This window comes from Balaenoptera physalus (assembly GCF_965194825.1).
Source record: "Balaenoptera physalus genome assembly, chromosome: 10".
Taxonomy (NCBI): domain Eukaryota; kingdom Metazoa; phylum Chordata; class Mammalia; order Artiodactyla; family Balaenopteridae; genus Balaenoptera; species Balaenoptera physalus.
In genome coordinates this window covers 86,651,399-86,664,618 of record NC_138889.1, presented here as the reverse complement: position 1 = coordinate 86,664,618, position 13,220 = coordinate 86,651,399, and the positions used below count along the sequence as shown (strand labels likewise).

The window sequence follows — 13,220 nt, the reverse complement described above, 5'->3', positions numbered from 1 at the left end:
TAATTGAATATAAACTAATTTCTAAAAACCGATGTAACCAAAACATTTCTAAATATAATTATTTTAGAAGTTAACAAAGTGACAATAATCTTATAATTATTTACTAAATCTTTACATTGTTGGAAAAGAAGTATTCTAAAGTTTCATGGATATCTACTGTCAAAGAAATCTCAATTAGGAATGAAATCAGGCATTACCTTCACTTAAGGGGTCCTGATCAGTTAAATTCCTAACTCAGGAGCACACAACAAGTGACTGGTTTTATTTGTTTGAGGTCTTTTTTTTTTTTTTTTCCCAGAATAAACCCAGCTTATGGAAAGTGTCACAAACAAAAATCCTTAGGATACTGTGGGGTACTAAATGAAACTGGATATCACTTTATTTTTATTAAATTTGAAAACTATTTTCTGTAGTATATTTGGTGTTAGTAGAGTAGAACTCATTCTCTTTTTGCTCATTGACTACTGAGAAGTAGAGGTAACTGGGTAAAAGCATAAAATAGGTTTTCTTTAATTCTAAGCACCCTGTATGTTACAGTCTGTTTTAAGAGATGCAAGGTAAGAAGCTTCACTTCATAGTTTCAGATCTATTTTCTACTTCCAATTTAAGTCTTCATTTTAATACTCTCTACCATGTTTCTGAAATCTAGCACAGACTTTCAGACTCACATGTATGCACACACAAACTGTAGTGAGAATATTTTACAAAAACAATAAGCACGTTTCAAATGCCTCTGATTTCGTTAATATACCATAATGTGAAAAGATGGATGTGAGGAACTAAGGCCCTTTTCTGCAACTGCCTGTCAGTTTCTGGTGAACAAAACTTAAATTAGAAAAGAAACACTGAAAGAATCATCCCAACACTAGCTGGAGAAATAGCCCTATATTTTGGGGGTTTTCAACAGTAGAGTTATCCTTTTGTACGTAATAAATCTTCACAGACTGTCTATTTAATTTATGATCCTTGATAGCATACAGCCTTTCTCCTTCCAAGGTATCCTTTAATGTTTCATTAAATGGGACAACATGTTAATTTGGGAGGCTGATTTTCTTTTAGTTTGAATGGCTCTGGTTTTCAAATTTTGAAGTCATTTATCCACCCCCAAAAGGATTGAATACTTTCTCTTCTGAATACTTTTTCAGAAAAAGTATTCAAAAGAAAAATGAACCCTATTTCTAATATTCCCAATGCTGACTTTATATGGCTTCTTTTCCAAGAATGATAAAACTAATAATAGTTCTAAGATTTAAATATTTCTTTTGCCTATAGCAAAACCATCAAGTATTCACAACCATTCATTTTTTTATGGGTTCAAAATAAAATTTTTAAAGTAAATGTGAGGGCTGGAATAGGTGTCTTAAGATTTAGAAAGCAAAACCTCAGATATTTCATTTTTAATTTGGAACTCCGGAATAAGGTAGGCAGGATATCATCCCTATCTTAATATGAAAGGCTAAGGGACTTGTGCAAGGTCCTGTAGCTAGTTAAGCAGCAACACAGAAATTAAAATCTAAGCTCAGATTCGAAGTATATTTCATCTTCTTAAGGATAAATATCCTATTACACAGTGTGGCATTTTGCTATATAACTTAGGCCACTTTTCTGCATGCAAAATTCCTTTTTTTTGTTGACTGATGCACAAACATCAATGCCAAATGTGTGTTTATTTAAGTGTTATATCAAAAATTTCTCATTAGGTAGTGACAGAGAGGTGGGTTTATTTTCCTTTATATTTTTATCTTATCTTTCATTTCCTTGTTGGAAAATAAGGCACATACCATCTTTTAAAAGCTGGCTACAAATGTAGGTCACTGGAAACAGTACTGAGCTTTTGCATGTTTTTTCTTAGTCTTTTTAATTTGCCAAAGAAACTCTAACTGTGGCTGCCAGGGGAGAACTCAGAATTTTAAATAAGCTCTCACAAGTAGCTAGGGAGGGAAAAAAAGAGGGGAACCCTAGGGTCAAACAGCAAATTTCTGGCTCAACTAGCACTGAAAAGCTTACAGATAGCCTGATAATTTTCTGAACAAATAAAATGTTGACAAAGAAGTGAAGGGAACATATTCTGATTATAGCTCTGCCTTCAAAGACCTTTTAATATTTGTATTTACATTATGGACAAAAGATACACAGTGATAAAATAGTTTTGATAGGATGTACATTAAATATTATATAGGCTAGAAGAAGTAAAAATGTGTGGGAAAATGTGTAATGTATAAGGTGTTGAGTATGCATAAAGCTTGCAAAGTGGAACATAGAAGGGCCAGAAAATAATTTTTAATTATTTATAGCGTGTTGTATTACTTTTGTTCTGAATCATAAAACTACAACTTTGGAGATGAACATAATTTTTAAAATGTTCAATGATATATTTGGCCAACCAAGGGATGTTTCATTTTTATAGCTGTTTCAATTTTTGTCACTGAAAAAAAAAACATGGGCTGGATCTGAGACATTTTTGTATTCTATGTACTCAGAAAGACCAGACTGTACTACAGTGTACTAAGAGCAAACTGACCACTCACTAGATTTCTAATTCTTGTTCCATGATCAGTAAATAACAGATGGATGGCAAACAGACTTAATCTTGACACCAAACTGACAGAAGGAAAAGAAACCTTTTTAACAGTAACTCAAACTTTACACTGTTAGCAAATAATACTGCTTTATCTAACTCTAAATCAATATCTCTGATCTCAATTAAAACCACGGAATCAAATAAAGGAAAAGATACAAGGTACAGTGAATAAGATCTTAACAAATGAGTTCAATATTTGGGTAAGAGGCTGATATTTTGGGATTTAAAATAATGCTTTCAAATTATTAAGATACACTTTTAACTTTTACTTATGGATTTAAAGTCCATGAAAAAGAATTCTGAAGATGTTAGACTAAATATTCATACTTCATTACTTTGTTACTGAGTATCTTATTACTATATTAATTCATCAAATATCATATGGTTTATTTTCAATGAATTGAAACTCATTCCATGACATAGATTATTGTAAAGTAATTCATTTTCAATATGAAAGATTTTCTCAATAGTAAATATGGGAAATTTCACCGTAACTGATTTTAAATTTGAACTATTTATTTACCAATATGTTTGATGTTAAAAAATATTATATGCTGTAAGCCTTTAATAAACATCAAGGTAGTTGGGACACCCCTGCTGGTAACCAGGTACCTATCCTGGGTACACACTAAAAAATACAACTTTGAAGCTCCTTAAAAGCATTCTAACCTCCCACTTTGTTCTAACTGTGGCTGATGTTAGACAGTGCATAGTGTATATAACAGATAAGTCAAAAAGTTAATGCAACAAGTCAAGAATTAACCCTTTGCTCTAGATATTAGATATCTCTTTCTGAATGAATATTACCTACCTGGCATGTCATCACTAAAAAATATTCAGATTAAGTTTTTGAAACTGACTTTAGCATATTATGAAACAGCATTTAAACTTATTTCTGAAATTTTACTTTCTTTAATTCTATATGTATTAACACATACCATCATATTGTTAAAAATTATGAAAAGGATATAAATAATAGAGAAATCTTAGCATTTTCAAGTTCTTAAGAAATGTTTGGGTGTGCATGTGTGTATATAATTTTTTATTTCATAAAAAAATCAGCTGATCTACTGATAAATGTTTAAATATTTTAACATAAAAATGTAATTTTGCTATATTAGAAAACATTCCATAGAAAGTTTTCATAGAGAATACCCATCACTATATTTGAGATGATCAAGAAAATTCTTTTAGATAAAAAAGTTAACTGAAAAATACTTACTATATGTTTTTTTAAAAGCTTTAACAACATCATGTATATTGTTCTATAGGATTTTCTAAGGGGTGTAACATTTCAGCGTTACATCTTAATGCTGACTTCCTGAAGCTCTGACTACAATAGGCATGAATGTTTTCAAAGGATGATGGATAAATTGCTGGGTGGTTATATAATATATTTTAGGCAGCTGAAGGGCTTTTTATCCTTTACTTGTCTTATAGTTATACACAGTTTTAAGATAATTATGGTCTATAAGATTGTCTTTTCCCTTTTCTTGTACCAGCAATATTTGCCTTGGTTATAGGTTCCAGAAATCTCCAATCATACATCATAAAATTAAAACTAAGCAATTATAGCATTTTCTCCCTACATTGTATCTCTAAACACTGTTAATGCCTTGGGTTTTGGTCACTCATTTTTGGGCTGTTTGATACAAATAAGTTTTCAGTATAACTCTGAGCTGGGCACACTGAAATCGCAACTGAACATTATGTAGAAAATACATAATATCTATACCTACTCTTATAGGTGCAGAAATTCTACTTCTCTATATTAGTATTCAACATCTCACTTTAAACTTCAAAAGTATTTTGTTCATTTTTCTCAGAGATGTTAAAAACTTTGTCTATGTACTGGTATTATGAAGAATATACATAACTGAAATTTTTATCAGCCATAATTTTCTCATCCAGTCTGTTTTAAATGTGTGAACACTAAACATTAAACATATTGTATATATTAAAAACAATACTTTTTGTACTTCCTTATAGAAAAATGAGAATGGCATATTATTCTTTTAAGTCAAATATTGTTTTACTGTTACATACTAAATATGTAAGGAATATAAGATGATAAGATTAAGAATTTAAGAAACATTGCTTTCTTAACTGGCTGAATCCTTCTACATTCTCATTAGCCAGTAGCCTTGCATGGGATTCAAGCAATTCTCCACAGTCACTTTGATCAACCTCAGGAAATTTTGCATCTTTGGCAAATTTTGAAATTGTTTGCATTATACTCAAGAATATTTAACATATGGCTAACAGGAACAGATCAACCCACAAATCTAATGATGAAGGGTGAAAAAATACACTAGTGTTACATGTGAGGGATGTGGGCAGAGGGGCAAAATTTTAGGAGGGCAGCCCAAAATTTATAGGAGGGCTATTTTTATGTTTTGGCAAATTTGGTTTTCCAGTGCAACCTTGTAACTTCAGGGACTTAGATCCTGAGAATGTGCAAAACAAAGATCCTTGTATATAATCCAGGGACATTAACTATAATATGTAAAGAGTTCATACAGAGCAATGAGAAAAAAAATGGACAGAGACAAAAACCTACTATGAAAAACAAGAAAGAAATGCAGAAGGCTAACAACCATAGGGGAAAATATTCTGCTTTGCTGTAAACAAAGAAACGTGCAACAAAGCAGGATTTCCCCATCAAATGAATGTTTTTAAAATTATTTTTTAAAAAAAGAAAAGAAACATTACTGATGAGTGAAGATTCTATTAACTCAAAAACTAGATATATCTTCAGAGTAGAGGTGCATGAAATACAAGAACATAATCAAAATTAAAATAGTTTAAAAATGAATCACTAAATAAGTTTTTTAATGTAGGGAAATGTTATGTGTGCGTGTTATTTAGCATATACAGCCTTTAACAATTGCATTACTCATCTATACAAGTGATTTTAGTTAAAAGCAAATAATGGCATTAAAATCAAAGAAGATAAATTTTTCCTGAGGATCACACACTCAAATTTATAATTAATTTAATATTTAACTTCACTGAGTACGTTATTGATAAATATTCAATTGTCATGTAAAACAAACTTGCTATTCAAATAAAAACAACTTGTTCTAGGCTACTCATTATAAATAGAAGAATGAGATAACTTTGAAAATGCAGCATCAAATCTGCAGTGTTATATTAAGTAAATCTAATGCTTAAGACGATTAGGTTTTTGTGGAGTAATTATAATGTCTTTGATAATATATTCTAAGTGCACAAGAAAAAGTAAAATAGATCTGATGACGCTAGAATACATTCTTCAGTTAAAAACACCTATGCTAGGCTAGAGCAAGAGAAACTTTTAAGACATTAAAAATAAATGGTCATACCATTTTAACATTTATTTCCCTTGAAATATAAGATGAATTTAAGTTCCAGGAGATTAATTAGCATGTTGTTATAAACTGCATCTCAGTAATAGTGAAAATTCAAATATGGGAAAGCCAAGTAAAATATCTGTCAACACTGAAACCAACAGTACTTCTTATAAAGAAAAAAATGCAGAGATATATCAATGAGAATTTATTTCAAATAATCATCTTTAAAATATTATTTAACATAACAGAAAATTATCACTAATGGTTTCTTTTCTTCTAATAAGACAGTCTGCATTTACATGGAATGTGACATTACAGAGGAATAATTTTCATAAAAGAAATTTTAAGTCCAGTATGCTGATTTAATTATTTTGCCTGAGATAACCTTCATTTAGATATTTTAAAGAGCAGCAGTAACTTAAAAGTTATTCCTACATTTTTGAAATCTAAACATAATATACTTTTTTTCATATTGATGTGAAATAAATGATAATTAGCATTATACTAACTAGAATAGATTAGTGTATATTGGGGATGACTAAATACAGGTTCACTGGGCTACATCAATATTTGAATTTAATCATATTGGGCATATGGTAGTCTAAACTTAGAAAAGCTGATCTGGATCAGGTAAGATGACTTGTTTCCATCCCTTTTAACTGTCAGAAACTGGGAGTCTTTAAACCTGGGTTAAATGAAGACTTTGAAAGAGGTACATGATCATGAGAGTTTTAAGGAAATCAATTCTCTGATCTTCAACTTTAACAAATACTCTAGTGAAAAATGACCTCCTAGAGAATGTGCCAGTGATAGAAGTGCAAGTTCCCCTTTTCCAATCCCCTTTCAAATCAACCTTTCTCACTTTACGAGTGAAAGGTTTACTTCTCATTGTCCCAGGAGTAAACATCTCTGCAGTACCAAACAAAAAGACAACTTAAAATATCTATTTGGTATAGAAAATGTGAATGTTCTAATGACTGGGGAAATTATCCTTTTTTCATTGTTTTCAGCAAAATTTTAGGTGGACCTAATAGACTAGACAAATAATTTAAAGTAATTTATGTTGATAGACACCGTGTGATTTCTTTTTGTGTATTACTCAGAAAAAGTGAAAAAATAATTTGAGGGACATTACAATAACACAACTCTCTCTATTTACTTAACTATGAACAGCTCACATCTGCAAAAGTGAAAAATATGAATAGAGTTGATGCTGAATCCCGTCCCATTCTAGCAATATTCACGCAATATGTCCTAATGAAGCAATGTAGTGTGAACATTTTTATGTCTATTGATACACTGTATGCAACAATAATTGTAATGGTGACTGAAATAAGAAGAAATGCGTTTAATACTTAAAGTCTTTTGAGACAAAAAGTTCAAAATAAATTTAAATATGAAGTTACAGAAAAACTATCATAAGGTTATTAATAAAAATGTTGAACATAAAATGTATTACATTCTGACAAAACTCCATGAGGAGTGAGTGGAATAGAAAATATGAATTCAAGGAAAAAATGATTGATGTAAAATTTCCAGCTGTTAAAGAGGAGCTTGCTTATGTATATACTTCTAAAAATAATGGTACTGACATCAAATTGCTATTATTCAGATCGAGTTGGATACACTTATAAGGCTGATGTAAAAGTCTTCAACTAAAAAAGGCAATATTTACAATAACATCTTTGCAACTAAATAATCTCATAACGAAAATTTTTACATAACTTAGTATACAAGAGGATACATAATTAAAAAAATATTTTTAGAAGTATGAGCGCAAAAAAGGTGGGAAGATCACTGTACTTTACTATCTGGAAAACTGGCCAAGATATAGGATGTGAGTGATAATTGTTCAATGTAGGTTAATAAATAAATGTGAAATGCCTTCTTTGGTTTTAAATGTAATCTTTGTATTTTCAGTAAAATTGTATTAGTCAGAGTTCTCTAGAGAAATTGTATGAACAGGATGTGTGTCTGTGTGTGTGTGTATATACACACACACACACACACATACATAAATATATGTACACATATACATACATCTCCCTCTAATAAAATTTACTATAAGGAATTGGCTCATATGATTATGGAGGCTGACAGGTCCCCAGATATGCACAGCAAGCTAGCTGGAAACTCAGGAGAGCTGATGGTGTAGTTTTTGTCCAAATGGAAAACTAATGGTGTAATTCTAATCCAAAGGATAGCAGACTTGAGACTCAGGAAGAGCTGATGCTTCAGTTTGAATCCAAGGGCAAGAAAAAGTTGATGTCCAAGTTCAAAGGCAGTCCAGTAGGAAGAATTCTTTCTTATACGGGGGAGGGTTAGCCATTTTGTTCTATTTAGGCCATAAACTGACTAGATGAGACCCACCCACATTAGAGAGGGCAATCTGCTTTACTCAGTCTACCAATTTAAATGTTAATTTCATCCCAAAATACCCTCACAGAAACACTCAGAATAATGTCTGATCAAATTTCTGGGCACCCTGTGGCTTGGTCAAATTGACACATAGAATTAACTTTCACAAGTCCACCCCTTGCTTACTTGGCACCCATACATATCTCCTTAAACCATACTTGGCTCCAGATGAAGACAATAACAAGGTTGTAATTCCACATTCCTAGCTCTGTCTCCTAAGATTGTCTTATCCTGGGTTCCTCCTCCCTGCACTATGGCCTGGACACTTTGCATGCAGGAGGCTAGGGAAGTTATAGGACTTACCTTGTTTATTTTGCATAACTCAGGAATCACTGTCCTTTATTGTGTGATGATCAAAGTTTTGAAGACAGTTGTTTCATATATTTTGTCCTGTTTTTTAGTTGTTTCAGGCATGATGACTAGTCTGGTGCTTATTAATCTATTTTGGTCATAAGGACAAATTTAATAAGAGTCTATGTTTTTTGACTCTAGCTTTATATTTTTCTACTACATTATAAAACTGCTCTATGAATAAAGGTTTGCAGAATCTAATTACTTGCATATATGACTAGCTATTTTAAGAAACCCTGATGAAAAGATAATATTTCTTTTATAATTTCAAAATCCTTCACATAATCCAAAGAAGGACATGTAAAGTACACTGAGATTTTTTTTAGTACTAACTTGTACAGATCAAGGTACCTAAGAAAGGCGTCAGGGATTAGTTTTCAAATAAAAAAATGTAGTTCTCTAAGGCAAAATGTGGAAGTATAGTATAGGCTTTAACATCAGTTACCTAGGTTGGAGGAGGGAAGAAGGAAAAATAAAACACTTTATTTAAAAAAGCATATATAGGCCTTCCTGCCTGTGGCTTGGCGAACATTTCCTATATGGCTATAAAGATGTCTGATAAAAAATCTTAGGCTCGGTATGCTGTGGAATAGGCTGTGAAGAACCTATATAGCTTCTTTACAACAATGATTTTGGCCTTTACTCCACTGCTTCTAGCAAGTACAGTACTGTTCAGAAACTGACCGAAATGATTAAGGCCAGGGAAAAGGAACAAAAGAAAAAACAAAAACATCAAGAAAATATTACAAAAGATTAATAGCAGAAATAAGAATAAAGGAAAACAGGCTCTTCAACCAGAAGGAAATCATTTGGAAAATTATACAAAGCTTCTCTTTTTGGACTTTTTTAAATTTAATAAACAAAGTCTGACCCATATGAAAGAATCATGTTAGTTTTGACCTCAGTATTATAGTAATTTTTATGTGTGGGTGTAGAAATTTGTTGGTATCTGTTGATAGTTATTGTAAATTAGTATTTATTATTCTACAAATTTTTTATAAATGACTTAGTCATTTGTCATTTTGCAAACTATACAGTGAAATGAAAACATCCTCTGAGAGAAAATGACTTTAGATTATGAATCTAATCAAATAATGGCTTAAAAGTGAGTTCCTGTTCTGTACAAAGAAATTAAGCATTCTAAAAGTCAGAATTGTCTTCTCTGAGGTGAAAAGTATGGTTTGGCATAAAAAAGATATACTATTTCAAGCACATATTTTAGTATTATTGCTTATTTCTTGGAAGGGAATACTTTCTGGCATTCTCAAAGCAAAATAATTTTAATAAATGAGTACTTCTAATTTCTCTGTCTTTCTTCTGACTTACACCTTTGGAATACTGGTAATATAATATCTGACAATATTCTGCAGTTGTTTTTCTTTACCTAGATTTTTTAATAGTTTATAAAGTGCTCAAATCATTACTTAATAGTAATTTTGTTTACTGTCAGTTTTAAATAGCTTATTAATATTTCCTCACTGTGACATAAATTTTAAGTTAAAAAAACTGTCCAAGAACTAATTTTAAAATGAGATTACATGTTCAAATAAATTTGATACTTCTCTTTAAGAGAAAAAAATACATGTGTGGTCCCATTAATGTATTTAAATATAGTTTGTACACATACAAATACATATCTTATTTACATATATATAAACAATATTTTTTTGTGAAATATTTAAAATGCAATATTGAATTAGTATACTCTATACCTGTAAAATGTCAGCAGGGTCTTCCTTTGCAGATGCAACTAACAAAGTATGTCCAGTGACAATTCCTTCTGCCAGGAAATACTTGAAGAGCAAAGGAGAATAAATATTATATTTATCCTCTTCTGTAAGAAAGAAAAAAATTCTAGTCAGAATCCTACCATATACTAGGATATTTATGGTAGGATGTTTTTATATTCTTTTCTCCTTAAAACAAGTCTATGAGGTGGGGCAATAACTATGTCTTCCTAAGGTACAGTTAGATAGGCTAAAATACTTATCTAGATAGTCAATGGGAAGTAGGTACTTTTAATAGTCTTTCTGATTCCAAAATCATTCTCCATCTACTACACCACCTCTGATATCCATAAAATTTAGAAGGTTATGTATGATTATATTAAAAAATCAGAGATTTGGTTTTTTCTTTACTAAGATTTTCTCAGGTACTGCACCTCTAAAATGGCCATATTCCCTACCAACCAGTTGTAAACTCACACCTCATTACTTTCATGTCACAAGAATTAAACACTTAGTGTTAGATTTGTGGTTACCAGAGGTGGAGAGTAGGGGTAGGGGGAATTGGATGAAGGCAGTCAAAAGCTTCAAACTTCTAGGTATAAGATAAATAAGTACTGGGGATGTAACTTACAACATGATAAATAAAATCAACATTGCTGTATGTTATATATGAAAATTGTTAAGAGAGTAAATCCTACGAGTTCTCATCACAAGGAAAAAAATTTTTTTCTATTAATTTTGTATCTACATGAGATCATGAATGTCCACTAAACTTATTGTGCTAATCATTTCATGATGTATTAAGTCTAATGATTGTGCTGTACACCTTAAACTTATACAGTGCTGTATGTCAATTATATCTCAATAAAACTGAAAGAAAAAATAGCCCATTTAAGGATGAAATTATACCAATCTTACAAGTAATCTTTCAGAAAAAAGGAAAAATTGGAAAGAAATATTTCAGAACTTATTTTATAATGCCATAATTACTCTGATACCAAAACTAGGCCAAGACATCACAGGAAAAGAAAGTTACAGACTAATATGCCTCATGAACATTTATGAAAATAATTTCTAAAATATCCAACCAAAACTCATTAGTATATAAGAAAGAATAATATGATATACTATGATTAAGTGGGGTTTATCACAGAAATGCCAAGTTGGTTTTTTATTTTAAAAATCACTGTACCATGATGACATATTAAAAAAGTAAAACCATATGATCATTTCAATAGACACAAAAAAAAATTTGACAAAATTCAACAGTAATTCATAATACAAACTCCTGGCAAATTAGGAATAAAATGAAACCTCTGCAACCTGATAAATGGTATCTATAATAAACTTATAGGCAACAGAATGATAAGATGGAATGCTTTCTTCCTGACAGTAGGAACAAAGAAAGTATATCCACTCTCACCACTTCTCATCAATATTGCTCAGAAGGTCTGAAGCATATAATAAACCATGAAAAAGAAATGAAAGGCATACAGATTGGAAAAGATGAAAAGATGACATAAAACAGTCTTTATTTGCAAACATTATCACATATGTAGGAAATCTTAAGCAATCTACCAAAAAGCTAGTAGGACTAACAAGCCAAGGCTATCAGGGTTGTAGCATGTAAAGTCAATACATAAAAATTACTGTACCTCTACAAACTAGTAACAAACATTAGAAACTAAAATTTTATAAATTCCATTTTAATTGATTCCAAAAACATGAAATATTTTGAATAAATTTAACAAAATATGTGTGCATGAACTAGCTCCGATTTGAAAAGTATAAAACATTCTGAGAGTAAGTATAAAAAAACCTAAATAAATGGAATGATATATCATGGTCATGGGATGGAAGACTTAAATCTTTCCAAATTAATCTATACATTTAATGGAATGTCAATGTAAGACCCAGTAAGCTTTTTAGAGAAACTGACAAGCTAATTCTAAATTTACATAGAAATCCAAAGGTCCTAGGTAACCAAATGAATTTGAAAAAGAACACAGTTGGAGGACATACCATCTGATTTTAAGACTTATTATAAAGCTGCAACAATCCAGGCAATATAGATTTGACCAAAGGCTATAAATTTAGATCAATGTAAAAGAATAGAGAGACCAGAAATAAACCCACATAACTGATTTTTGACAAAGGTGGAGAAATAATTCTTTTTCAACAAATGGTCCTGGAATAACTGGATACCCATATGCAAAAAACAACAAAATCCTCAATCTTACCTCATACTACACTCAATCAAAAAACAAAAAAAATTTGCAGCGGGGGGAAGAGGGATAAATTAGGAGTTTGGGATTAACAGATACACACTACTATATATAAAATAGATAAACAACAAGGACCTACTGTATAGCACAGGAAACTATATTCAATATCTTGTAATAACCTATAATGGAAAAGAATCTGAAAAAGTATGTATACATATATATATCTGAATCACTTTGCTGTACAACTGAAACTAACACGACATTGAAAATCAACTATACTTCAATTGGAAAAAAAAAGCAAAAACAAGCAAACAAGAAAATTTCAATCTTATCTCATACTACTACTCAAATATTATGCTGAAATGAATCACAAAACTAAATATAGAAGGTGAAACAATAAAACTATTAGAAAAAACAGGGAAATTTTTTGCAACCTTGGAGTAGACAAATATTTCTTAAATAAGACAGGAAAGCATGTGCCACAATAGAAAAAAAATGGATAACTTGAAGTGCACAAAAATTTTAAATATTTTCTTTTGAAAAGACACCAATAAGAAGATGAAAAGGCAAGCTACAGAGAGAAAAT

The 13,220-nt window shown here is 30.7% G+C and overlaps 1 protein-coding gene across 2 annotated transcripts in view; it reads right to left on the bottom strand.

Moving 5' to 3' along the window:
- ELP4 (elongator acetyltransferase complex subunit 4) overlaps positions 1-13,220 on the bottom strand; it is a 225,871-nt gene that overhangs the window by 184,499 nt on the left and 28,152 nt on the right. For both annotated transcript variants that reach the window (XM_082476675.1, XM_082476676.1), the window contains exon 3: positions 10,395-10,516. In XM_082476675.1, coding sequence (XP_082332801.1) covers positions 10,395-10,516 — 122 coding nt within the window. The remainder of the gene's footprint in view (positions 1-10,394; positions 10,517-13,220) is intronic.